Source organism: Trachemys scripta, chromosome 10 (assembly GCF_013100865.1).
Source record: "Trachemys scripta elegans isolate TJP31775 chromosome 10, CAS_Tse_1.0, whole genome shotgun sequence".
NCBI classification, from domain to species: Eukaryota; Metazoa; Chordata; order Testudines; family Emydidae; genus Trachemys; species Trachemys scripta.
Window position 1 is genome coordinate 17303315 of NC_048307.1, and position 24103 is coordinate 17327417.

At 42.4% G+C, this 24103-nt stretch overlaps 1 protein-coding gene across 4 annotated transcripts in view; it reads right to left on the minus strand.

Annotated features, from left to right (window-relative positions):
• The window catches only part of TMC5 (transmembrane channel like 5), a 58255-nt gene that overhangs the window by 15826 nt on the left and 18326 nt on the right, over nt 1–24103 (minus strand). For 3 of the 4 annotated variants that reach the window (XM_034783441.1, XM_034783443.1, XM_034783442.1), the window contains exons 2-15: nt 15531–15698; nt 14486–14703; nt 13599–13706; nt 11250–11366; nt 10014–10113; nt 8796–8886; nt 8170–8418; nt 6633–6784; nt 5818–5962; nt 3296–3451; nt 2614–2777; nt 1941–2019; nt 1265–1362; nt 799–894 (exon numbers count right to left, since the gene is read on the minus strand). In XM_034783441.1, the coding sequence (XP_034639332.1) occupies nt 799–894; nt 1265–1362; nt 1941–2019; nt 2614–2777; nt 3296–3451; nt 5818–5962; nt 6633–6784; nt 8170–8418; nt 8796–8886; nt 10014–10113; nt 11250–11366; nt 13599–13706; nt 14486–14703; nt 15531–15604 (1847 nt within the window). In that variant the 5' untranslated portion in view covers nt 15605–15698. Of the gene's footprint in view, nt 1–798; nt 895–1264; nt 1363–1940; nt 2020–2613; nt 2778–3295; nt 3452–5817; nt 5963–6632; nt 6785–8169; nt 8419–8795; nt 8887–10013; nt 10114–11249; nt 11367–13598; nt 13707–14485; nt 14704–15530; nt 15699–24103 lie in introns of those variants that run through there. The other variant, XM_034783444.1, reaches the window with a different exon arrangement.

Genomic DNA, 24103 nt, shown 5'->3' on the forward strand with positions numbered 1-24103 from the left:
TTTCGTGTGGCTGGGAGGGAGGAGGGGGAGTTAGGGCGGGGACTTTGGGGAAGGGGCAGGGAATGGGCGGAGTTGGGGCGGGGCCGGGGGTGGGAAAGGGGTGGGGCCAGGACCCCGTGGAGTGTCCTCTTTTTTTATTTTTTAAATATGGTAACCCTACTAAACAGGCCTCAGTCTGTGCTTTGCTTTCTTGCTGAAAGCTATGACCAGTTTATTGCCAGCAGTTACAGGTTACCACACAGCTCTTTATAAGCAAAACACACTTATTCTTAAGGTGAAAGCATTACAGAAAAAACATATTAAAAACAATAAAGGAGTCTACACACATGCTAATAAGCTTTACCCTCCGCCCTCCCCAGAGAGAGATCATCCCCATTCCTCAACTCCAACAGCGGCTCTGGTAAAAGTCAGTCCTTCAAACCCCACAAAGGGTTTTCCTGTGGTTACAAGTTCATAGCGGCCTTAGCTCAGAACTAGCCGAGCCAGGAATAGGTCAATCCTTCCTTTATACAGCTTGGGCCTTTGATCATGACATTCTGGGAAGAGTAATCAGGAAACAGGGTATAGCTTCAAAAGACTAGGTTACATACAATCCCAGCCCACAATAATAGATCAATCATTCATTTAATACAATGAACACTAAGCTACTTAAACTTAATTTAATGAGGTCTCCCAGGGCAATTTCCTGCCATATCCTTATCTGTCGCAAACATCATCATCAGGCTGTTTTTCATAGTGGCTCTGTAGGAATAAATACTAATATTTTACAGCAGGTATGAATGAAAACTCATCACTTACCAGGCCAAAGTCTGTGTGTAGATCAAGTCTAAAACATTTCGTGCAATATCAAATTCTGGCACTCCAAGTTTTTTGCAACATTTAGTTCCAATGATTCTGAAAATGACACAAAATCATGAACTATAGAACTGCAACAATCTTTAAAGGAAACTCCTGCATATAAGTAACAATGACTAACTATATGTGGATTTATATAAAAGTGTGCACCGTTTGTCAGTTAGGCAGCAAATGGAAGAATAAGCACATATCTGTATTTGACAAAATACTGATGTTCATGAATATGCTGCATGGATGATAGAAGCCAAAGAACATTTTTCATTTGAGCCAAGAGTTATGCTATATAGGATGAAGCAGCTAAAATTTAAATGTAAAAATACTTCTCTATGAGATAACGGGTACAAACTGAGCATTCATTTAAAATATTGCCATCAAATCAGTAACGATGTAATCTAGAAATCACACTCACCTTCGTACAAATTCTCCAAAGAAAGAACCAAGCAAGCAAAATATGAAGTCAATCACAATGAGACGGTAGATTTCTTGGCCAACTAGGCTTTCCCAGCACTTTTAAGAGAGCAAAATAAAGGGTGTATTTAATTCAAATCTCTCTGTCTAATGTATGAACTTCTGGACCCTGATCCAAAGCTCATTGAAAGACAAACGGAAAAATTTCAGGAGGCTGTAGCTCAGACCGTTGTTCACTCTAGTTTCCCTCCCCCTCAGACAGCCTCCCAAAACAACTCCAGTGAGGATAGAGCTCAAAAATGTGCTCAGATCCAGTACAATGGAATTCATCATTGTCTCTGTCTATACAGTGAGCTATAGCTAGTACTGATCTAAGCTGGATGAATAATGTCATACTCTGACATTTTTTCCTCACAACAGTTGTTTCTCCAAAGATTCCTGGATCCAGCTGAAGAATGTCAAGGCCACAATTCCTTCCCTCTCTTAAGAGGCCACATATAGCCTCTGCACTGGGGCAAATTTCATCCCAACTGTCTGTTCCCTTTCACACACCTTTTCCTCCACTGATCACATATTTCCTGATGTTTAGACAAAATATTATGAAAGTGGTTTAAGGCTAATTCCTGACCATGTGTTTTATGGCAAAGATTTGTACACACGAGTCATTAGAACTTTACCTCTTTCTCTGACGTAGCCACATCGTTAAGCCAATAGTAGCAGAGGATTCCAATTATTGATATTTTCAGACAAACATTCCTACAAAGAAGAAGTAACTATATTGATTCCTGTTAAACAAACATGGAGGGATGTGACATCGGTTGCACATCACTCCTTTCTAATGCATTTGATTCTGTGAAACACATTGCAAGTGAGATGTGTGACATTCCATGTGGGAGAAAGGCAGCAGTATTTGCACATTGTCCTACACTAGGGATGTCAGCTTTAAAGTAGAGTGCAGCTCCACTTGGCCAGCTTTAGAAGACACTCTCGGTGGAGCAGGGATGATGGTACTTTGTATTGCTGTAACCAACCGTCCCTCCATTTTCCATCTTTCCCACACTGGGGTCTGCATCACAGGCTGAGCAAAGCCCAGTGTATCAGGATAGGCTTGAAAGAGAGGGAAACAATACGCTTGCCTCCACTGAGGCTGTGGCACTGTAGCGAGCTCCAAGTACATAACAGGCAGCATTAGAGGGGGAGTCACAAATCCTTTGAATGGAGCAACTGCCCTGATGCATAGCAGACTGCTGCTTTCAGTACTCTTTCGTCATGGGCCTTACCGTCGACAGAAAAAGTGCAGCAGCTTCAGGCAGCTCGTGCGGCTAACTAGGAGAGGATGGCACTGGATACCTGATAATAGTGGCGTAGAGCTGATGTCTGGGATACTGGAATTTCTCTATGAGTCCAAACAAGGCGAAGCAGAAGGGGATGAGGAGGTTGAGGAGAGACACAACAATGGGCAGCACTAGCGTGGCAGCCTCGTTTTCCAGCTCACTTTTGTTACCTTCCAGGAGCTTAAAGGGAAAGAAAAATAAAGCATAAGAGAGCCTCCCCTCAGAATTGTCTTTGTGGAACAGTTTGTACACTGCGATGCCTGCATTCTCTTGGAGAGTCACGGCTCTGCATTTAACCTATGCTATCATGCTTTCATATGCCCAGTCCTGCTAGGATGGACCTCTGTACCCACACAGGCAAGGGGAGGGCACTCGCAGATCCAAGTGCAGTACTGGGGGCTTAGAGTGCACCAGACAGCATTTTCTGTCTTTTCCTTGTTTTTCTTTGTAGTACCTAGCAGAATAAGGCTACTGGAATCCGAACTAAGCAATTCTTCCTGCTGCCTTCTAGGCCTTGATTATTTAAACTAGTATTAAGTTATGGAAGGTTATATGAGCCTATTAGCAGAAGCAACACCTATGATGCCTTATTGTCTTTCAAGCCTTAATCATGAATTGTCATTAGCACTCAAGAGTCCAGCAAACCAATGTTGAAGCCTGTGTTTCCAGGGTAGCAGTTTACCAAACCTTGTCCTTACCTGTAGTTCATTTCTTGAGAGGTAGTAAACACCAGCACAACAAGCAGCTGCTATTCCCAAGGAAGCCACCCAAACCACCAGATGAATAGCGATACGAGCAATTTTCTGCTTTAGAGAAAGGTTCAGTACCTCGAGGGTCACTTCAGACAGGGATTCCTGCAATCAAACACTTGCTAATTAAGCATAGGCCTTAGTCAATAGTATGACAACAACAACAACAACATCTAGCTCTTACCTAGTGCTATTGAGCAATAGATCTCAAAGTGATTTACAAAGGTTGTTAGTATCATTACCCACATTTTATAAATGGGGAAACTGAGGCATTGAGCGGGGCAGTGACATGTCCAACGTCTCCCAGCAGACTAGTGGCCAAGCCAGGAATAGAACTCAGGTTTGACACATGGCCAGAAAGGGTTAAGCAGCTCGCAGGCTAATTGATGCAGATTCAACCTTTAGAGACATGTGAGAAAAGTATGTAAATGTTAATTAGGGCCACTGCATCTTAGATAGGCTAGAACTTTGAAATGCAAACTTGTATTGTTACTAATACTAATTGTATGCATTTACTTATATCTTCTTAGATGTTAGCCATGTAAACAGACAGTTCCTGTCTATTACGATAGCTACGGATTCAGAGATCAAAAGGGAATATTAACATTTAGATGAATCTTGGGTGAAATAATGTCATTGTCTATATGTCTCTTTAAAGTTTGTGATAAACTGCTTAATGGATAAATTACTTTATGTTAATCCATGTAGTTAATTACCCATGACGTTCGGGAAGCAGAAGGTTACATCAAAAGCCTATTGTTCGCCCAGGTCAAGAGGCTGCTAGAAAACTGTATAAAAGACTCTTGGGATCTGATTATTTCATTTCAGATCTGCCTGATGCTTTATGCAGGGGAAGCTTAAGTCATAAAACTGAGATCTCCAGTCCCACCTGGATCACCCGGAATATGAACATTGGACTATAACCTGTGGACTAAGTCTGAAAGAACTTTTTGCAGCTATAAAGCTCACCATCTCTACTATAAAACTGAACTTAGAATTGTACTCATGTCTGTATGTAATACTGATCTTTTAACCAATACTCTCTCTCTTTTCTTTTTTTTAATACATTTCAGTTTAGTTAACAAGAATTGGCTGTCAGCGTGTATTTGGGTAAAATCTGAAATATTCATTAACTTGGGAGGTAATGTGTCAAATCCTTTAGGATTGGTAGAACTTTCTTATATGATGAATAAGATTTTCAGTAATCTTCAGCATATCTGATTTGGGTGTCTGGGTGGAAGCCCAAGGCTGGGTTGCTATAAGGGAACTGTGTTTTGGCTTCTGTGCAACCAGTGAGGTATTGTGGAAGCTGTTTTATGTTAGTTTGGTAACTCTAAGCATTGGGACATCCACTAGCTTTGGGGACTGTCTGCCACATTCTTTGCAGTTTTCCCTAATTGAGTAATATCAGGGTGGCCCCCTAGTACCTCGGTCACACCAGGTCTCATAAATCCCAGGCCAGTGCTCTCTCCACACCTGTCCTAAGTGACCACTCAAGGGATAGAATACAGGTGATCTCTTAGGGCTGGTCTCCACTATGGGAAGATTGATGCTGCTGCAATGTATACAGCAGGGATCGATTTAGTGGGTCAAGTGAAGACCCACTAGATCGACAGCAGAGCGCTCTCCAGTCAACTTCAGTACTCCATCTCTCTTAGAAGAGTAAGGGAAGTCGACTGGAGAGCATCTCCCATCGACGCAGCACAGTGAAGACACTGGGGTAAGCTGATCTAAGCTACGTCGAATCCAGCTACATTATTCACATAGCTGGAGTAGCGTAACTTAGGTCGACTTACCCCGGTAGTGAAGACAAGTCCTTAGTGCAGGCAGCACAATTGTACTCACTATGTTTGGGGCAGTCTCTTGTACAAGTTTCATCATACTTCATAGTTAGGGCTACAGCTCCCAACGGTGCCTTTCTACCTAAGTGATCCAATACCAAGAAAACCAAACTCACAATGATAAAAAAGGCCAAAAATAAAGGAAAAAACATGAGCTAGGGGCAAGGCACCATTCGTTCATGTGCACAACCGTATAGGATATGCCACAATGAGGGAGAGAAGCATGTTATATGGAAATAATCTCAGTTAAATCAGCAGTATGCTAGATAATGCCAGGCAAAGAGCAGTGTGTTCCCCCCACCTTCTAGCTAAAGGCCACTGTTTGGCAGCAGGTCTGAAAAAAAAATAGAGCTGGGCAAATATTCATGCCACAGTTGTAGAGATTCAACTGCCAGGACAAAAAAGAAGGAGCTAGAAAAAAATTCCTTTAGAAATATGTTGTTAAGCCAATGGCAGGTAAGTAAATGGCTCCTAACAGAAAACCTTCACATAGTCAACTAGTGGGGCAGGAAGAAGTTGGATCTCTGAAGTATCCGATGGCACTTTCTTGAGCAAGTCATACATTCAAACCGAGAGTTAGATCTGCTCACATGGGGAGAGGATTTCTTTCCGATCCATTTCATTCTGTACCTTTATTTGTGTACTGAGATTGCTTTGCTTCAGTTTCACAGCTTTCTCATTGGTTATATTGAAGTCCCAGATGCAGAGAAGCTTGGCAGCACTTCCAGAGTAAGTCTGAAGATTGAGGAAGTTCTTACAGAAGGACTTTGCCATGCTGCAGTAGAAGTTACACGCAGGAGATCAGTATTAGGGAAAGGCAGGGAGTCTTTGAGAGGAAAGACCCAAATAGGGTGGGGGAAAAAAAATCAGTCTTGCAAACTACAGAAAACTACCTTCCTTGATTAGTGAATGTAGAGTTCAGTTACAGTCACTCCCCTTTCCCTTTATGCACATTTTACAGATGGGGAAACTGAGGTCAACAGGTCTCTTTATATACCCTGCTACTTCCTGCCTTCTTTTCCCCTATTCCATGTCAGCAATGGCTGCGTCTGAAGGGCCATTTCAATGCAGCAAATCACCCGTGGAAGTTATGGACAGCAGCATTCATAACGGGATTACACTCAACTGACTAAGCCAGAATTCTTCTGGGGGGTCATTGGTGTCTTTGCAGTGATTCTACACCCTGTCTGGTGGGTCTGGCAGCACTTTGGACACTATGTAGCCCTAAACTGGGGAAATTTGATGACAGCGTATTTAATTTCAGCAGATTCTTTTATTACTATCAGGAACTAGAAACAGGAATTCGTGAACAGCAGCATGTCCAAATTAGTGGCCAAGGATATTATTACTACTACTAGTAGACGCTCTTAAAATGTGAATAGCATTTTTGTCTTCATACAGATATATCCATTTTAAAGTGCAGGAGGAATATATAGTTATTGTACCTGTACACCAAGCTAAAGAAGCAGATGATGAAATAAATCCCAATAGTGAAAATATAGGCCAGCTGCATGTTATAGGAAGAATTGTTCTCAGTTTTCGTGATTGTAGAGTTGGTGTAAAAACCGTAGTAGAGCACTGTTTTTTTAAAATAACCCTAAAATGATATGGAAATTGGATTAGCACTCAAAAGACATGCTGTTGATTGAATAAAGTGGAGTACTCAAGGGTCTGATCCTGCAAAACTTGATTGACAGGAATAGACCCATTCACCCCAATGAGATCACTCTTGCTAGTAAGGTTTTTGCAGGATTAGGCCCTCCTTTCCCCCCAACTACTGATCACAATTTTACAGGTGCCAAGTGCTTCTTGTGGCCAATGAAGCACCCCTCCTTTTCCTAGCGATCAACGTGAGGAGCTGCAGGTGCACAACACCTTGAAGGAGTGGACCTTAGTTAAAATTATTGCAACTGGCATTAGATCAAAGGTTATTTGGCCACCTTTCCGAGGACACACTCTGTAAATACTGTACTTTAATCCCTTCTTGCTATACTTTTACTTTGCATCCAGAAACTTAGGAACACAACAGTTTTACAACTGAAGACTGAGAACTGTTAACTGAAATGCACAAATGCAACATTGCAAGAGAATTCCAGCAGGAATATTCATATTTACCCTTCTTAAAAAAACAACATGGCATCCTCACATTGAGAAGGCCTTAGCTACCAATCTGGGTTATTATTTCACTAGATAGACACCCGCCCCCCCTCGTGTACAGTGGAAATGATGCAACCTTCTTGTAAAGGTCAGGTATGGAAAAAGCTAACCTCCCCCAAAAAGGAATAGCTCCTCCTCTCTGACCAAATAAACAACCAACCAGTAGCTTAGTGTCAGTAAAATTAGCACAGTATGGGATACTGGGATGTTTTCCTTTAGGTTTTTCTTCCCCCAAAAAATATTTAGATATTTAGGCCCTGATGGTGTAGAGATCCCAGCACACATTTAAAGGTCCATTCGAATAATGCCCTGCTGACTTCAACACGTCTCTATGCAAGGATTTGCCCAGCTCCTTGCAAAAATCAAGAATTCAGTGCTTATGAAATGTGCCAGGTTCACAGCATTGGAAACTGAAGTCCTTAACATATCTGCAGAAGCAGGATAGCATGGGAAGATTCACTGCTGATAGTGTCTTAGGATAATTCAGAAGGGGTTAAAGGATAATGCAGTCTTCATGCCTATTCAATCGCTCGCTGAGAGGCTGTCAAAAAGGCACCAAGCAGTTTTTGAATAGGACACAAATGCTCTAGGAATTAGAGTGAGATCAATTAATATCATACAGGCTACTGGGCAGCTTATGAAACTATAAGGCAAATTAAAAATTTTACAGTGACCAGAAGAAAATAAGAACACTATTTAAAACTTCCACCACTCCACTGAGCTGTTACTAGAAAATACTTCTGGCTATTTTTTTAAATTAGGATGATTTTATAAAATCTCTCTCTTGTATACAGTACTAGTTTGGGCCCGCCTCTACATACTTACAGCCCCGGTCAGAAGCTCCAGACCGTTGAACGAAAGATTATTTGGTCCTGATGCTATAAGCTGTGGGATTGTTATGAAGCTGAAGTTTACAAGGAATGAGAAGATGTTGAAAGTCAGTAACCACTTCAGAAAAACAAAATAGGAAAGAACACTGGTTCCAAACTTGCCACGGATGACTTTCAGAGTCTTCTGCCATAGTTGCAATAAGCGCAAATATTCTGACAGGCCATTTTTAAATCGCCGATAGGTCTAATATTAGAAGGAGATAGAAATATGATCATTAACAGGCAATCTGATACTGCACTTGTTATATAGTATTCAAATTAAAGTCACACAAGACAATCCCACATTTCTCATATTTGTATTTTTAAATTAGGAACATTTTCCCTCCTTCACTTTCTTCTCATTTGTAGGATGCCTTTCCTTGACTTGAGCTCTTAAATGCTACCATAATCCAACTTAATAAATAAATAAAATAAAATAAAATAAAAGTGCAATGGTTCTTTGGCCTATTGGCAAGTAAAGGTAACACAAGGGAATATGCTATGCAATGCTGGAGTGAGCAATGAGATCTTAGTTAAAAAAAGTTTTACCCAACTTGTGTGAACAAGGCAGGTTACACTTACCAATGCTGTTTTGTACAGACACTGTGTACAACAGTTAATCTGAGTATTGGAGCTCACAGATTTTTTTGTTTGCTCCATGAGAACTTTATTCCTGTGGAACAGCATGGAGGAGGGTGATTAAAACAATGAAGGACTTCTCATTTAACATACCACATTGTGTTTAACAGACTCCTGCAAACACAAATGTTATGCACGTGCTCAGGAGCACAGCTGGGCAGGATATGGCCAGCGTATACTTTTGAGAGTTTACAAATTTTTACCATCCTAAATCTGGACAAAAGGTCAACATCACAAAAAATTTAGCTAGCTGAAAAAGCCCCCCCCCCCCTGCCCCCACCAAATAATAAACAAATAATTTTCAGTTTGGGTCAATCGAAACATTTTATTTCAATTTCAAGATTTTTAATGCTTTCAGTCTAATTAGTTTCACATTTCAAAACAGAAAGTTGTTTCAAACCAGAGCAAAAAATCAGAATTTTTCATTAAAATTGTCAGAAAAAATCATTTTGACATTTTATAAACTTTTTATTTTTAAATTTCAGGTTGGAAAATTCATCTAGAAATCAACCTGGTTTTGAAAACAGTTATAGTTTTGACAAAGCAGCATTTTTCAGAAAAAAAGATAATCAAAAAATTCCCAGCCAGCTCTACTCTGTAGCAGCCAAAAAGTTACTAAAATGTGGACTTTAGGGAGAGCGCTTTGCTGTTTGTCTTTCTGTGAACTGGCAATCTGCCTCAGGACAGACAAGTCTGGTGCCAATCTAGCCTCCTTGCATCTAACACCTGCTTATTGTTGGTGATGGGCTTTGGATATCCTCTACAATGGCACTGTGATAGTGACAAATCAGCCATTACTTGCAACCTCTTTTGCTTGGCGTCTTCTCCACTCTTGTTGCTGAAAACTCTTTTGAAACTCTTAAACATCACAATCCACATTTCATATGACATTTCTTATATAAACAGAACAGATATTGCTGTCAACGAGAGGAAACATTGCTCCCATCGAACAAAAATGCACATCTTGCCATCCTTACTGAATGCTGATTTGCCTTGTAAGATGCTACTTTAAAACAGGTTATTATTTTCCAGTTGTTTTGTTCCATAATTGACCGAGAATCTAGAGAGGAAATATGCAGACACCTGCATTTGTTAAGTTGATACCAGAAACGGTATGTGTGTTCACATTAATACTAAGCTGTAATAAACATTGTGCTTTACCTGATGTCTCTCTTTTCTTTCATGGTCTTTGGTGTCTTCTGGATTGCTTTAACTCTCTCTCTGCTGGACATGTTTGCAAGATTTTTGATCAAGTTTTCTTCTGTAGGTGGGATGTACAAAAAAAATTATATCCATCCAGAACTTTAGATAACATCTTAACTTTTATACAAAGAATGAGAGGAGGAAGACTGGAAATAAGACATCCAATATACTACCAAGACTCAGCTAAACGATGGGAAATTGAGAGCTAGTGATAGCTAGCAGTGGTATTGCACTAAATATTCTTAGTTTTCTGGAATGAATGTTTCTGTAATACATTGGGAGAATACAGTTTTTAATGCTTTCAAAAATTATCCATACCCAGTGATGGTTTACTGTTAGTACAATGGGCTGTAATACAAAATAAGCAAAAACATTGACTCAAGCTTTGCAAAAAGGTTCTTACTTGTTGTTTTTTCTAGTGGGGTTTTGGTTTCTATATTTTCATAAAAAACAAACCTAGTGAACTGAAAATTAATTCTGTTTAAAAAAGATATTTAGTTAGTAGTAGTGTGTAAATTTAGCGCTAATGGAAACAAATTGTACTTTTGCTGAAAAGCTTTTTAGATATGGTGCTCTGATCTGTTATTTTGAGGCTTATGCGTTTTAATAATTGTCAGTTTGAGAGAGTCACTTGAATGTGAATCTAAAAATGTAAAATAGCATCAGCTAGGGCATAAAAGCCATGTCTACTCTAGGAAAAATGGTGTAGTTTAAAAACATGTCAGGTAGCATGTTAATTAATACATTAAAATTCTAGTGTAGATTAAACAGTTATCATTTTAACCCATGTTAGCCAGGCACAATAAAACCTTGTGGGGAGCTTAAGGTTTACCGCAACCAGTTAACATGTGTTAGAACTACAACTTGCCTTATCTAGATAGGATTTTAGCACAATTAATGAACATGTTAGCTAACATGCCAAATATACATCTTCTTTCCTAGTGAAGACAAGGCCAAATATTGCAAAACACAACCATGTCAGGCTTTTACACCCAACTCTTGCTAATGTATTTAGCAAGCCCAACCCTCATCACCCCTACTGTTTCACAGCTGGGTTTCTCTAGCGTAGAGACTGCCATTTGTGGCAAGTTGTTTCAAGTTCTCTTGTGGTTCTATATTGGCTATCAAGGCCTTCCACATTTTTCTGGAATAAGAATATATTTAAATCCCCCACTATTTCTCTAAGTAACTTACCTTGTTTATATTTGTCTTTGTTATACGTTTCTGCATTTGAGTCTAGTCTGAGAAGGCTGGAAGGCATCCTGTAGACCAGGTCAGCTTGTCTTCTGTTATATCTCTGACTGAAGCTACCTGAACAAGACACACTTTTTAGTGAACTAAGAAATTTAATGCCAAATTTGCTTAGCCAGACCTGTTCATTAGACATTCACTTTCCACGTAGTCCAGCTAAGTAAAGAATACCCATCCTCCCACATTTGATGTGTAATTTTTCAGACTTGAAAACTGAACTTTAAGGGCCAGACTGGGATACATGCACCGTAAACCCTACTACACAAGGACTCACACTGACTTCAGTGAGATTATTGCTGGAATAACATACTATTCAGCATAAGAAAGGGTATCTGAATCTGGCCCTAAGAGATAGGCTCCGTTTTCTTATCAGAGTTCGACACATCTTCTCACCCCTATCCCAATATTCAAAACCACTGACATTTCTATGTTCACTGGATGCTTATACCTTCCTCTATTGAAGCTGAAGAGCGAGAAAAGTTTACAAACACCATTTTCTGGTCACTCGCAGCCACTTGGGAAGAAGATGCAGGCAGCTCAGAGCTGCATTCCCCTTCTGCATTTAGATTTCCTGGGGTTAGAAGACCAGGAAAGTCTAAAGTGTCTGCTAACAAATGCTCCCTTTGTGGGTCTTCAGCAATTTCTCCCTTCAGATTTGAATAAACAATGGGGATAGTAGCATTTGTACTCAGAGCCAGTTTTCTTTGTATCCATTTAAAAGGATTAGAGAAAGGAAAATGTGTTTGTCTTTTTTCTGAGGTACTCCCTGGACTCTCAAGGTCTGGATGTTTATCCTTCAGTTGATTGCTCTGGATATCCATTTCCCAAGCATAAAAAGTCTTAAGGAGAAATTTATTAAGTTTCTCTCCCTCTCTCTATGTTCTATAATGAGGAATTTTGAAACAGGTCATTTCCATGAAGCAATAGAATTGTTACTTTCCAGTAAGACTCCAATTTCCCCCCCAAATCAGATGTTAACCAGATCCATTTACATGTTCCTAAAAGGTTAAAGTTGGTTAAGGATAGCTAAGAGAGGTGTTTTTCCAGTGTATCTAGGCAACAACTCTAGAAGAGAATTCTTCATTATAGGAATTCTAGAAGCAGCAAACAGTTACCAAATATGTCACAGTGAAAAGGATTACAGGATGCTGAGACCTGATGGATCTACAATATAGTCTGTTATGCAGGGCACAGACAATAAATTGCCACTAATATCATCATTTTAAGACTGACTGCGTTCCAGTATCTAGTCAAAGATTCAACCCTACACTATTCCAATCCCAAAGGACATGTCGTTTGATTGCCTGGGTGGTGGGTGAACGGGTCCGTGGGGGAGGCTCGCCCCTCCCTCTCTGCCCAAGGCCCACCCCTTTAGGTACTACTAAGGACTATCCTTCACACAAACACATGATGGGCCAAATTCTCTGCTGGTGTAAATCCAATGACATCAGTGGAAGCACCGTAGCAAAGAATTTGGCCCCACAACCCCCTGAATAACTTCACAAGTGATTTACAGGGGTACAGCTGCTTATAGGGAATTCAGGTTTAAATAGGTGACTCTGCTTCATACCATACTCTTCATTTACAGCTGGGGGGGTGAGGCAAGGGAACAGTTTGCATGTCCCACACATACATTTTTGAGAGTTAAAAATTTCTTCTCAGATCGAATCATGATGAAAAGTCAAAATCTCAAAAATATTCACCAAAAAAAAAAAAAAAATCCAGGTCAATCAAAACTTTTTGTTTCAATTTCAGCCTCTCCCCATCCCCTTTGAAATTAAACTAAAAGGTTTTAAAAGTGAAAAGTCACTGAATTGGAAAGTCTGATGTTTTTGTTTTTAAAATGTCAAGACATTTGGACATTTTCCCCCCTACAACTTTTTTTTCAAGTTGGGAGATTCCTCAAATCAAAACCTGTTTCATGAACAGTCTCAGTTTAGATAAACAGGCATTTTTTGATAAAAAAAATGATTCATCAAAAAATTCCCAACCACCTCTATTTTCATTGCCATGAGATGGGGTCCAATCAAAAGGTTCCGGGAAGCTCTGGTACAATGAAGTAGTGTTGTCAAGAAATATTTTGATATTTAATGGTGACTAGGATTCAGTGAGGACTCCTGGACAATCAGCCACCTGAACTAAATAAAGAACCTTCCACATTCATTAGTATGAAATATCTTATCAAGGGATAAAGTCTGGTTAGTTTAAGCCTAAGAAAGCTGTCATCCTCCTTTGGAGATTAAAGTTTCAATGTTCTCATTGGCCATTCCATCTTTGTGCCTTAAGCCTTACCTCCATCAGACACATCAGAAGATCTGCGTACGTAAGGATCATCCACGGCGTGAAAGGTGGAGGGAGATGTGTATGCTAATTCTGGCTCATACTCAAAGGAAGGATTAGCTGTTAGAGGGAAAAGCAGAAGCATTAAGCCACAAAGAAATGTTTAAAACAGTTCACAGAAGATTGGGTTTGTTGATATAGTAATAAACTCAGTGCTACTGTGCATAGCACAATAGATCTTTTAATTATTCTCGTCCCTCATTCTAATACTGTACACCCATTTAAAATCCATCATTATATTGTATAGTATAGTTACACCATGCCGTAGACTACTGAAAGGCAAACGTAATGATGCTAGCTGCCTACATTTTCAAGAGTAGCTAGTGATTGTGGGTGTTTCAATTTTTGGAGGCTCAACATAAGACATCATAAAGGTACCTGATTTTCAGAAAGTGCTCCAAAAAAACAAAAACAAAAACAAAAAAATGGGCCTCATTATGGTGTCTCAAGTTGGGCACCCAGAAAAGAAAGCACCCAAAACCCACTAATCACTTTTTAAAATGTAGGTAACTAATGATAACGTTCTGTTTTTCCCCCTCCCAAACACAACATAACAAAAAATAAAACTCTGGAGTGACAGGATGGAAATAATCCTTGCTAAAATGTTCTTTTTTTAAAAAAAAACTAAGGGTTTTCCTCCCTCTCATTTTGCCCACAAAGATGTTACATTTTCGTTTCCTAAGAGGGACACTTCTATAAAACACGCTCTGGCCTGATCCTGCCTTGAATGTAGAGCTCCTTTAGAAATCAAGATGAGCAGGTATTTGGATCAACTTCAGGAATGGATCCCCAAAATACTGTCTGTTATACATAGGATTTTGCTATGTGGAATTACATACTATATGGATTTCCATATGGATTTGTGTTGGGCCCAGCCGACCTCGATGTGCTGTGGCTGTATTGGAAGCCAGGCTGCATCGAGGCCATTGGTATAGCCATGGGATAATCCTGGTTTCTTTGTCCTCTTCCACTGCGACCTTCATAGGAATCGTACAACGAGTCATCATCCAGGGAGGACTCAGGAAGGTTTTGGTGAAAGGATGAATTCCTTTCTCTGCTGTGTGAGCAAACAAACAAAAAGGAGGGACTAACAGTGACCAGAAAGGTAAGATATATCTATTTGCCTTTGTTTCTAGATGTGCAGTAGTCAAACAATTTTTTGATATAAATAAGTTATGTATCATCTTACTTTACCACATTTTAAAACATTTTCACAATATACAATCCTTAGAATCAAAGCTCTGACATAAGTGCTAATCATGAACTGAATTAAAGAGATGAAAACTTCAGTCCCACTGAAGTCAGTGGGAGGACCACTCAAAGTAAGTATATGCATAAGCATTTGTAAAATCAGGCTCCAAGCTCCAAGTGTGCAGCAAACTTTTTGGCTGCACATCTGCTGAAAAATTGATAAAACCAACAAATCCCTGGTACCTGCAACTATAAATCCTGGAACATATTAATTTAAAGTATAAAATAATAACAAAGCCACTATGACAAATGTAGAAATGTAAAAATACAGACAGAGTAGTTGAGGTATGATTGAACCAACTACTGTTGGTGCAAGGTACAAGTTTTCAGTGACACAGAGCTCTTCTTCAAATCTGTACCTTCCACCAACAGAAGTTGGTCCAGTAAAAGATATTACCTCACCTAACTTGTCTCTCTCATATCCTGGGACCTTCATGGCTAAAACAACACTGCAAAAGACAGACTCCACAGACATTCTCAGACAAGAACTACGGAGTGATTTAAATGAATGGCAAAAATAGAACTGGTAACAAGTTCCATCCCCCACACTCCCATGAGTTCTAAATATTCAATTTCCTTTATTACCAACAATACTATTGTTCAGAACTTTTATAAATTATTACTCAAACTTACCTTCTGTCAATCTCCAATGTCTCTGAGTAGTGATAGTCTGGGTTTTCAAAAGCTTCATTATAGTGATAAGTCATGATGAATCTGATTCCTTGATTGTGGGTGAGAAATCTTCTTTACCCGAAGTCTTTATTGCTTCAGTATTATATTAGTGGGTGATTCATTTTGAGTCTAATAAAAGACAAAAATTAGATCCAATAGATTTTCTGCCTAATAGCAAGGAACAAAAAGAATAGATGTCAGCATCTGACCAAGAAAAAAAAATGGCTTTATTCTTCCTGGACTAATAATGAATAAAGCAATAAGATCTGTATAAATGGAGAACAGTCTCAAGTGAGTATAGCATCATCTGGGTCCTATTTACCCTCTGGACAACATGTATTTACTGGTAGTTACAAAGATAGCAAATTTCACTATGTAGAAATATAAGCCCTTATCTAAAATTAAAGCACTAGACTTAAGCATGAAGATTTTGTGTAAAAAGATTTTTCCAACATTTTGACAACATAGAAACCATTTTTTTAAAAGATATATAACAAACCAATGATCCCTGATCTACAGACTGATCCTGTTTCTCTTTAGATACATTTCACTGATTTCAAACTGGAGCCCAGCTCCTGCAATTGGCACATCTATAGAGATTTTCATCTGTAGATCTGAAGAGAGGTGGTTAAGTATAGCTGGTTATGTCTTCACTGCTTTAAAAAAGGTATTTTTTTACATCGCGATAGCTACCTCAGGCCTGGTCTACACTATGAGTTTAATTCGAATTTAGCAGCATTAAATCGAAGTAACCCTGCACCCGTCCACACAACGAAGCCATTTATTTCGAAATAAAGGGCTCTTAAAATTGATTTCTGTACTCCTCCCTGACGAGCGGAGTAGCACCAAAATCGATATTGTCATTTCGAATTAGGGTTAGTGTGGCCGCAATTCGATGGTATTGGCCTCCGGGAGCTATCCCACAGTGCACCGTTGTGACCGCTCTGGACAGCAATCTGAACTCGGATGCACTGGCCAGGTAGACAGGAAAAGCTCCACGAACATTTGAATTTTATTTCCTGTTTGCCCAGCGTGGAGAGCACAGGTGACCACAGAGAGCTCATCAGCACAGGTAACCATGCAGGCCGATAATCGAAAAAGAGCACCATCATGGACCGTACGGGAGGTACTGGATCTGATCGCTATATGGGGAGAGGATTCAGTGCTAGCAGAACTTGGTTCGAAAAGACGAAATGCCAAAACTTTTGAAAAAATCTCCAAGGGCATGACAGAGAGAGGCCACAATAGGGACTCAGATCAGTGCCACGTGAAAGTCAAGGAGCTCAGACAAGCCTATCAAAAAACAAAGGAGGCAAACGGTCGCTCCGGGTCAGAGCCGCGGACATGCCACTTCTACGCTGAGCTGCATGCAATTCTAGGGGGGGCCGCCACCACTACCCCACCTCTGACCATGGATTCTGAGGTGGGGGTAATCTCATCAGCCACACCTGAGGATTCTGAGGAGGGGGAAGAGGAGGAGGAGGAGGACGAGCTTGCGGAGAGCACACAGCACTCCGTTCTCCCCAACAGCCAGGATCTTTTTCTCAGCCTGAAAGAAGTACCCTCCCAAGCCAGTATCCAAGACCATGACCCAGTGGAAGGGACCTCAGGTGAGTTTACCTTTTAAAATATAAAACTTGTTTTAAAAGCAAGCATTTTTTAATGATTACTTTGCCCTGAGGACTTGGGATGCATTCGTGGCCAGTACAGCTACCGGAAAAGTCTGTTAACGTGTCTGGGGATGGAGCAGAAATCCTCCAGGGATATCTCTGTGAAGCTCTCCGGGAGGTACTCCAAAAGCCTTTCCACAAAGTTTCTGGGCAGTGCAGCCTTATTCCATCCTCCATGGTAGGACACTTGACCATGCCATGCTAGTAGCAAGTAATCTGGTATCATTGCATGACAAAGCCTGGCAGCGTATGGTCCCGGTGTTTGCTGGCATTCAAGCAACATCCATTCTTTATCTCGCTGTGTAATCCTCAGGAGAGTGATATCGCTCATGGTAACCTGGTTGAAATACGGGAATTTAATTAAGGGGACAGAGGTGGCCATTCCTACTGGGCTGTTTGCCTGTGGCTGAAAAGAAATCCTTCCCTGCAGTTAGCCAAGCGCGGGGTGGGGGTGGGGGCGAATTGGCCCTGAGCTTTTCGCGTTTGGTTAGCAGAGATCTTCCCTGATACCAGCCATGCAGTGGGGGGAGGGATAAAGTGATCATCCAGAGAATTGGATGGGGGGCGGGGTTAGTTTGTTTTCTGCTGCTGAAGGTTAACAGGAAAACCGCAGCACTCAACGGGCTTTGCTTGGTATGTGGGAAAGGAGGGCGCAGAAGCCGAAACACAATGGCTTACCATGGCCGCATGCAAGCCGAATTCTGTTGCCTGGACCTGCATCTGTGATCTCTAGCAGCAAAGCCACAGGCACTCAGTATTAAGAGGCAAAATGCGACCTTGCACAGAAATCACACGTGCTATGTAATGTGAATAGTGTTGGTCACCGTGAAAGAGTATAAGCATTGTTCTGTAAAATGTATCTTTTTAAAAAATCCTCTCCTTTTTTCCCTCCCTCCAGCAGTTGCAAATTTTTCAAGCCTCCCTCCTCCGTCCTGAAGGCTGTCATAACTATAAAGGGAAGGGTAACAGCTGTCCTGTGTACAGTACTATAAAATCCCTCCTGGCCAGAGACTCCAAAATCCTTTTCCCTGTAAAGGGTTAAGAAGCTCAGGTAACCTGGCTGGCATCTGACCTAAAGGACCAATAAGGGGACAAGATACTTTCAAATCTTGAGGGGGGGGAAGGCTTTTGTTTGTGTTCTTTGTTTGGGAGTGTGTTCGTTCTCGGGACTGAGAGGGACCAGACATCAATCCAGGTTCTCCATATCTTTCTAAACAAGTCTCTCCTATTTCAAACTTGTAAGTAAATAGCCAGGCAAGGCGTGTTAGTTTTCCTTTGTTTTCTCAACTTGTAAATGTACCTTTTACTAGAGTGTTTATCTTTGTTTGCTGTACTTTGAACCTAAGACTAGAGGGGAGTCCTCTGAGCTCTTTAAGTTTGATTACCCTGTAAGGTTAATTTCCATACTGATTTTACAGAGATGATTTTTACCTTTTTCTTTAATTAAAAACCTTCTTTTTAAGAACCTGATTGATTTTTCCTTGTTCAAGATCCAAGGGGTTTGGATCTTGATTCACCAGGAGTTGGTGGAAGGAAGGAGGGGAATGGTTAATTTCTCCTTGTTTTAGATCCAAGGGGGTTGGATCTGTATTCACCAGGAGTTGGTGGGAGGAAGGAGGGGAATGGTTAATTTCTCCTTGTTTTAAGATCCAAGGGGTTTGGATCTGTATTCACCAGGGAATTGGTGACGGTTTTTCAAGGTTTCCCAGGAATGGAATCCATTGAAATGGTGGCAGCAGAACCAGAGCTAAGCTGGTAGTTAAGCTTAGAAGTTTTCATGCAGGCCCCTACATTTGTACCCTAAAGTTCAAAGTGGGGATCCAGCCTTGACATGGTGGTAGAGCGGTGGGATCATTTTAAACCCAAAAGCCAGTGAGATTTTTTTTTCCTTCTAGCTGCTTGGAAAGCCGAGCTGGAGGTAGATAGATGCATATCTTATCTCTCCTTGCCTGAAGGGAGAGGTGTTAAGTTTTTTTAACAGGTTCTTTGTTAAGAGAAGTGTTCAAATGGGCAAACAAAGGTAAAAGGAATTTACAAGCTGAATTGTGTTTTTTTTCTTTTTACATCCTCGGGAGTAGCTAGTTAGAAAGTCTCTGTTAACTCAGCAGCAGCCAGAGCTGAGAGCTTCCCAGTTTCAGTCAACTGCAGAGGGGGTGACCCAGCACAAGAAAACAGGAAAATGACTACAAAAGAAGAAAAAGCCAAAGAGGAGGCCCATGAAAGAGAGATGGAGCTGGAAAAAGCCAAAGAGGAGGCTCACAAGAGAACTATGGAGCTGAAAGAAAAAGAGATGGAGCTGAAAGAAAAAGAAATGGAGGAGAGAGAAAAAGAAAGGAAGCATGAACTGGAAGTAGCAAAGGCTAAGCAGGATGCACCAGCCAATGCTAACAACCCCCCTCCAGGTACCACTTCCCATCCCAGAAAATTCCCCACCTACAAGGCAGGCGATGATACTGAGGCCTTCTTAGAAAATTTTGAAAGGGCCTGCCTTGGATACAGCATCGCTGCAGACCAGTACATGGTAGAGCTGAGGCTGCAGCTCAGTGGATCCTTAGCAGAGGTGGCGGCTGAAATGCCTAAGGAACACATGAACAGTTATGAACTTTTTAAAAACAAGGCCAGACTCAGAATGGGGCTAACACCCGAGCATGCCCGTCGGCGGTTCAGAGCCCTAAAGTGGAAACCCGATGTGTCATTTACCCGTCATGCCTACCACATTGACAAAAATTGTGATGCCTGGATATCAGGAGCAAATGTTAAATCTCTGGAAGATCTGCTTTCCCTAGTAAAAATGGAGCAGTTTTTAGAGGGTGTTCCTGAGGAAATAGAAAGGTACATCCTAGATAGGAAGCCCAAAACTGTAACTGAGGCGGGGGAGATTGGAGCCAAATGGGTGGAGGTGGCAGAAAAGAAAAAAACTAATAGCAGTTGGAGCGAATATCAGAAGGGGCAAGCCGAAACAAAACCTTACCACCGGGGACAACCCAAGGCCCCACCCACATCCCAAGGGAAACCTCAGACGCCTTCTCACCCCACCACACCAGTCTCCACCAACCAACATCGTCCCGATGATACCTTAGCAGGGCGATGTTTTAAATGTAATGAACTGGGACATATAAAGGCTCACTGCCCCAAGAACCCCAATCGATTACAGTTCATTACACCCCAATCACCCCAAAGATCCCCAAACCCAGATGCCTCTCTCATACCCTCGGAGCGAAGGGAAACCTTGAGAGTGGGTGGAAAGAAGGTTACCGCCTGGAGGGACACTGGGGCTCAAGTGTCAACTATCCACCAATCCCTAGTGGACCCCAAACTCATCAACCCAGAGGCTACAGTGACAATTCAACCCTTCGTGTCACAGTCTGTAACCTTGCCTACAGCCACGTTGCATGTCCAGTACAAGGGCTGGTCAGGAATGTGGACTTTTGCAGTCTATGACAATTATCCCATTCCCATGCTGCTGGGGGAAGATTTGGCCAACCATGTGAAGCTAGCCAAGAGGGTGGGAATAGTCACCCGCAGCCAGGCTAAGCAAGCTTTCACCCCCATCCCTGTTCCTGAGCCGTCCACCAGGGCCCCGTCTGTGTTACCGGAGACCCAGACAAAGGTGATGGAACTGGATCCCCTGCCAATGACTGCAACAGCCGTAGTGGATCCAATCCCAGAGACCCAGCCAAAGCTAGTCCCAGAACCGGAACTGGCAACGCAACCAGCACCAGAACCATTGCGAGCCCTGAGTCCAGCGCTTGCAAACCCGTCTACAACTCCAATGCCAGAGGGCACCAGCGAGCCTGACCTGGCAGAAGCAGCAGATAACCCTACCCAAGAGGCTCAGCCAGAGCCTGAGATACCACATAGTGCACCAGCGGACAGCGGTTCACAGTCAATGGAAACAGCCCCAGCACCTGCATCGCTTCCAGAGGGACCAAGCCCCAGTCCACAGTCCAAGGAGGAACTGATGTCTCCAGCATCAAGGGAACAGTTCCAGGCCGAGCAGGAAGCAGATGACAGCCTTCAGAAAGCTTGGGCGGCGGCGCGGAGCACCCCACCGCCTCTCAGCTCTTCGAACCGATCCCGGTTTGTTGTAGAACAAGGACTTTTATACAAGGAGACTCTTTCTGGTGGGCACCAGGAAGATTGGCATCCTCAAAGACAGTTGGTAGTTCCCACTAAGTATCGGGTAAAGCTCTTGAGCTTAGCCCATGATCATCCCAGTGGCCATTCTGGGGTGAACAGAACCAAAGACCGGTTGGGGAAGTCCTTCCACTGGGAGGGAATGGGCAAGGACGTTGCTAAATATGTCCGGTCTTGTGAGGTGTGCCAACGAGTGGGAAAGCCCCAAGACCAGGTTAAAGCCCCTCTCCAGCCACTACCCATAATTGAGGTCCCATTTCAGCGCGTAGCTGTGGATATTCTGGGTCCTTTCCCAAAGAAGACACCCAGAGGAAAGCAGTACGTACTGACTTTCATGGATTTTGCTAGCCGATGGCCGGAAGCAGTACCCTTAAGCAACACCAGGGCTAAAAGTGTGTGCCAGGCATTAACAGACATTTTTGCCAGGGTAGGTTGGCCCTCCGACATCCTTACAGATTCGGGAACTAATTTCCTGGCAGGGACCATGGAAAACCTGTGGGAAGCTCAAGGGGGGAATCACTTGGTTGCCACCCCTTACCACCATGAAACCAATGGCCTGGTGGAGAGGTTTAATGGAACTTTGGGGGCCATGATACGTAAATTTGTAAATGAACACTCCAATGATTGGGACCTAGTGTTGCAGCAGTTGCTTTTTGCCTACAGGGCTGTACCACATCCCAGTTTAGGGTTTTCACCATTTGAACTTGTGTATGGCCGCGAGGTTAAGGGGCCATTACAGTTGGTGAAACAGCAATGGGAGGGGTTTACGCCTTCTCTAGGAACTAACATTCTAGACTTTGTAAGCAACCTACAAAGCACCCTCCGACACTCTTTAGCCCTTGCTAAAGAAAACCTAAAGAATGCTCAGGAAGAGCAAAAGGCCTGGTATGATAAACATTCCAGAGAACGGTCCTTCAAAGTAGGAGACCAAGTCATGGTCTTAAAGGCGCTCCAGGCCCATAAAATGGAAGCATCGTGGGAAGGACCATTCACGGTCCAGGAGCGCCTAGGAGCTGTTAACTATCTCATAGCCTCCCCCACCTCCAACATAAAGCCTAAGGTATACCATGTTAATTCTCTTAAGCCCTTTTATTCCAGAGAATTAAACGTTTGCCAGTTTACAGCCCAGGAAACAGATGACGCGGAGTGGCCTGAAGGTGTCTACTACGAAGGAAAAAAGGATGGTGGCGTGGAAGAGGTGAACCTCTCCACGACCCTTGGACGTCTACAGCGACAGCAGATCAAGGAGCTGTGCACAAGCTTTGCATCAATTTTCTCAGCCACTCCAGGATGGACCGAACGGGCATACCACTCCATTGACACAGGTAATGCTCACCCTATTAGAACCCCACCCTACCGGGAGTCACCTCATGCCAAAACTGCTATTCAAAGGGAGATCCAGGACATGCTACAGATGGGTATAATCCGCCCCTCTAAGAGTGCATGGGCATCTCCAGTGGTTCTAGTTCCCAAACCAGATGGGGAAATACGCTTTTGCTTGGACTACCGTAAGCTAAATGCTGTAACTCGTCCTGACAACTATCCAATGCCACGCACAGATGAGCTATTGGAGAAATTGGGACATGCCCAATTCATCTCTACTTTGGACTTAACCAAGGGTTACTGGCAAGTACCACTAGATGAACCCGCTAAGGAAAGGTCAGCCTTCGTCACCCAGGCAGGGGTGTATGAATTCAATGTACTCCCTTTCGGGTTGCGAAATGCACCCGCCACCTTCCAAAGACTTGTAGATGGTCTCCTAGCGGGATTGGGAGAATCTGCAGTTGCCTACCTCGATGATGTGGCCATTTTTTCTGATTCATGGGCAGAGCACATGGAGCACCTGGAAAAAGTTTTCGAGCGCATCCAGCAGGCAGGACTAACTGTTAAGGCTAAAAAGTGTCAAATAGGCCAAAACAGAGTGACTTACCTGGGGCACCAGGTGGGTCAAGGAACTATAAATCCCCTACAGGCCAAAGTGGATGCTATCCAAAAGTGGCCGGTTCCAAAGTCTAAGAAACAGGTCCAATCCTTCTTAGGCTTGGCTGGATATTATAGGCGATTTGTACCCCACTACAGCCAAATCGCCGCCCCGCTGACAGACCTAACCAGCAAGAAACAGCCAAATGCAGTTCAGTGGACTGATGAGTGTCAAAAGGCCTTTAACCAGCTTAAGGCAACACTCATGTCTGACCCTGTGCTAAGGGCCCCAGACTTTGACAAACCGTTCCAAGTAACCACAGATGCGTCCGAGCGAGGCGTGGGAGCAGTTTTAATGCAGGAAGGACCGGATCAAGAATTCCATCCTGTCGTATTTCTCAGTAAGAAACTGTCTGAGAGGGAAAGCCATTGGTCAATCAGCGAAAAGGAATGCTATGCCATTGTGTACGTGCTGGAAAAGCTACGCCCATATGTTTGGGGACGGCGTTTCCAACTACAAACAGACCATGCTGCGCTACAGTGGCTTCATACCGCCAAGGGAAATAACAAAAAACTTCTTCAGTGGAGTTTAGCTCTCCAAGATTTTGATTTTGAAATACAACACATTTCGGGAGCTTCTAACAAGGTGGCTGATGCACTCTCCCGGGAAAGTTTCCCAGAGTTAACTGGTTAACAATTGTTCTTGGAATGAAACATATTGTTAGTTTTTATATAATCAGTAGTATGTCTAAAGGTACGTGTCTTATTAACTCTGTTTTCTCCTAGAACTCCAGGAAGAAATCACAG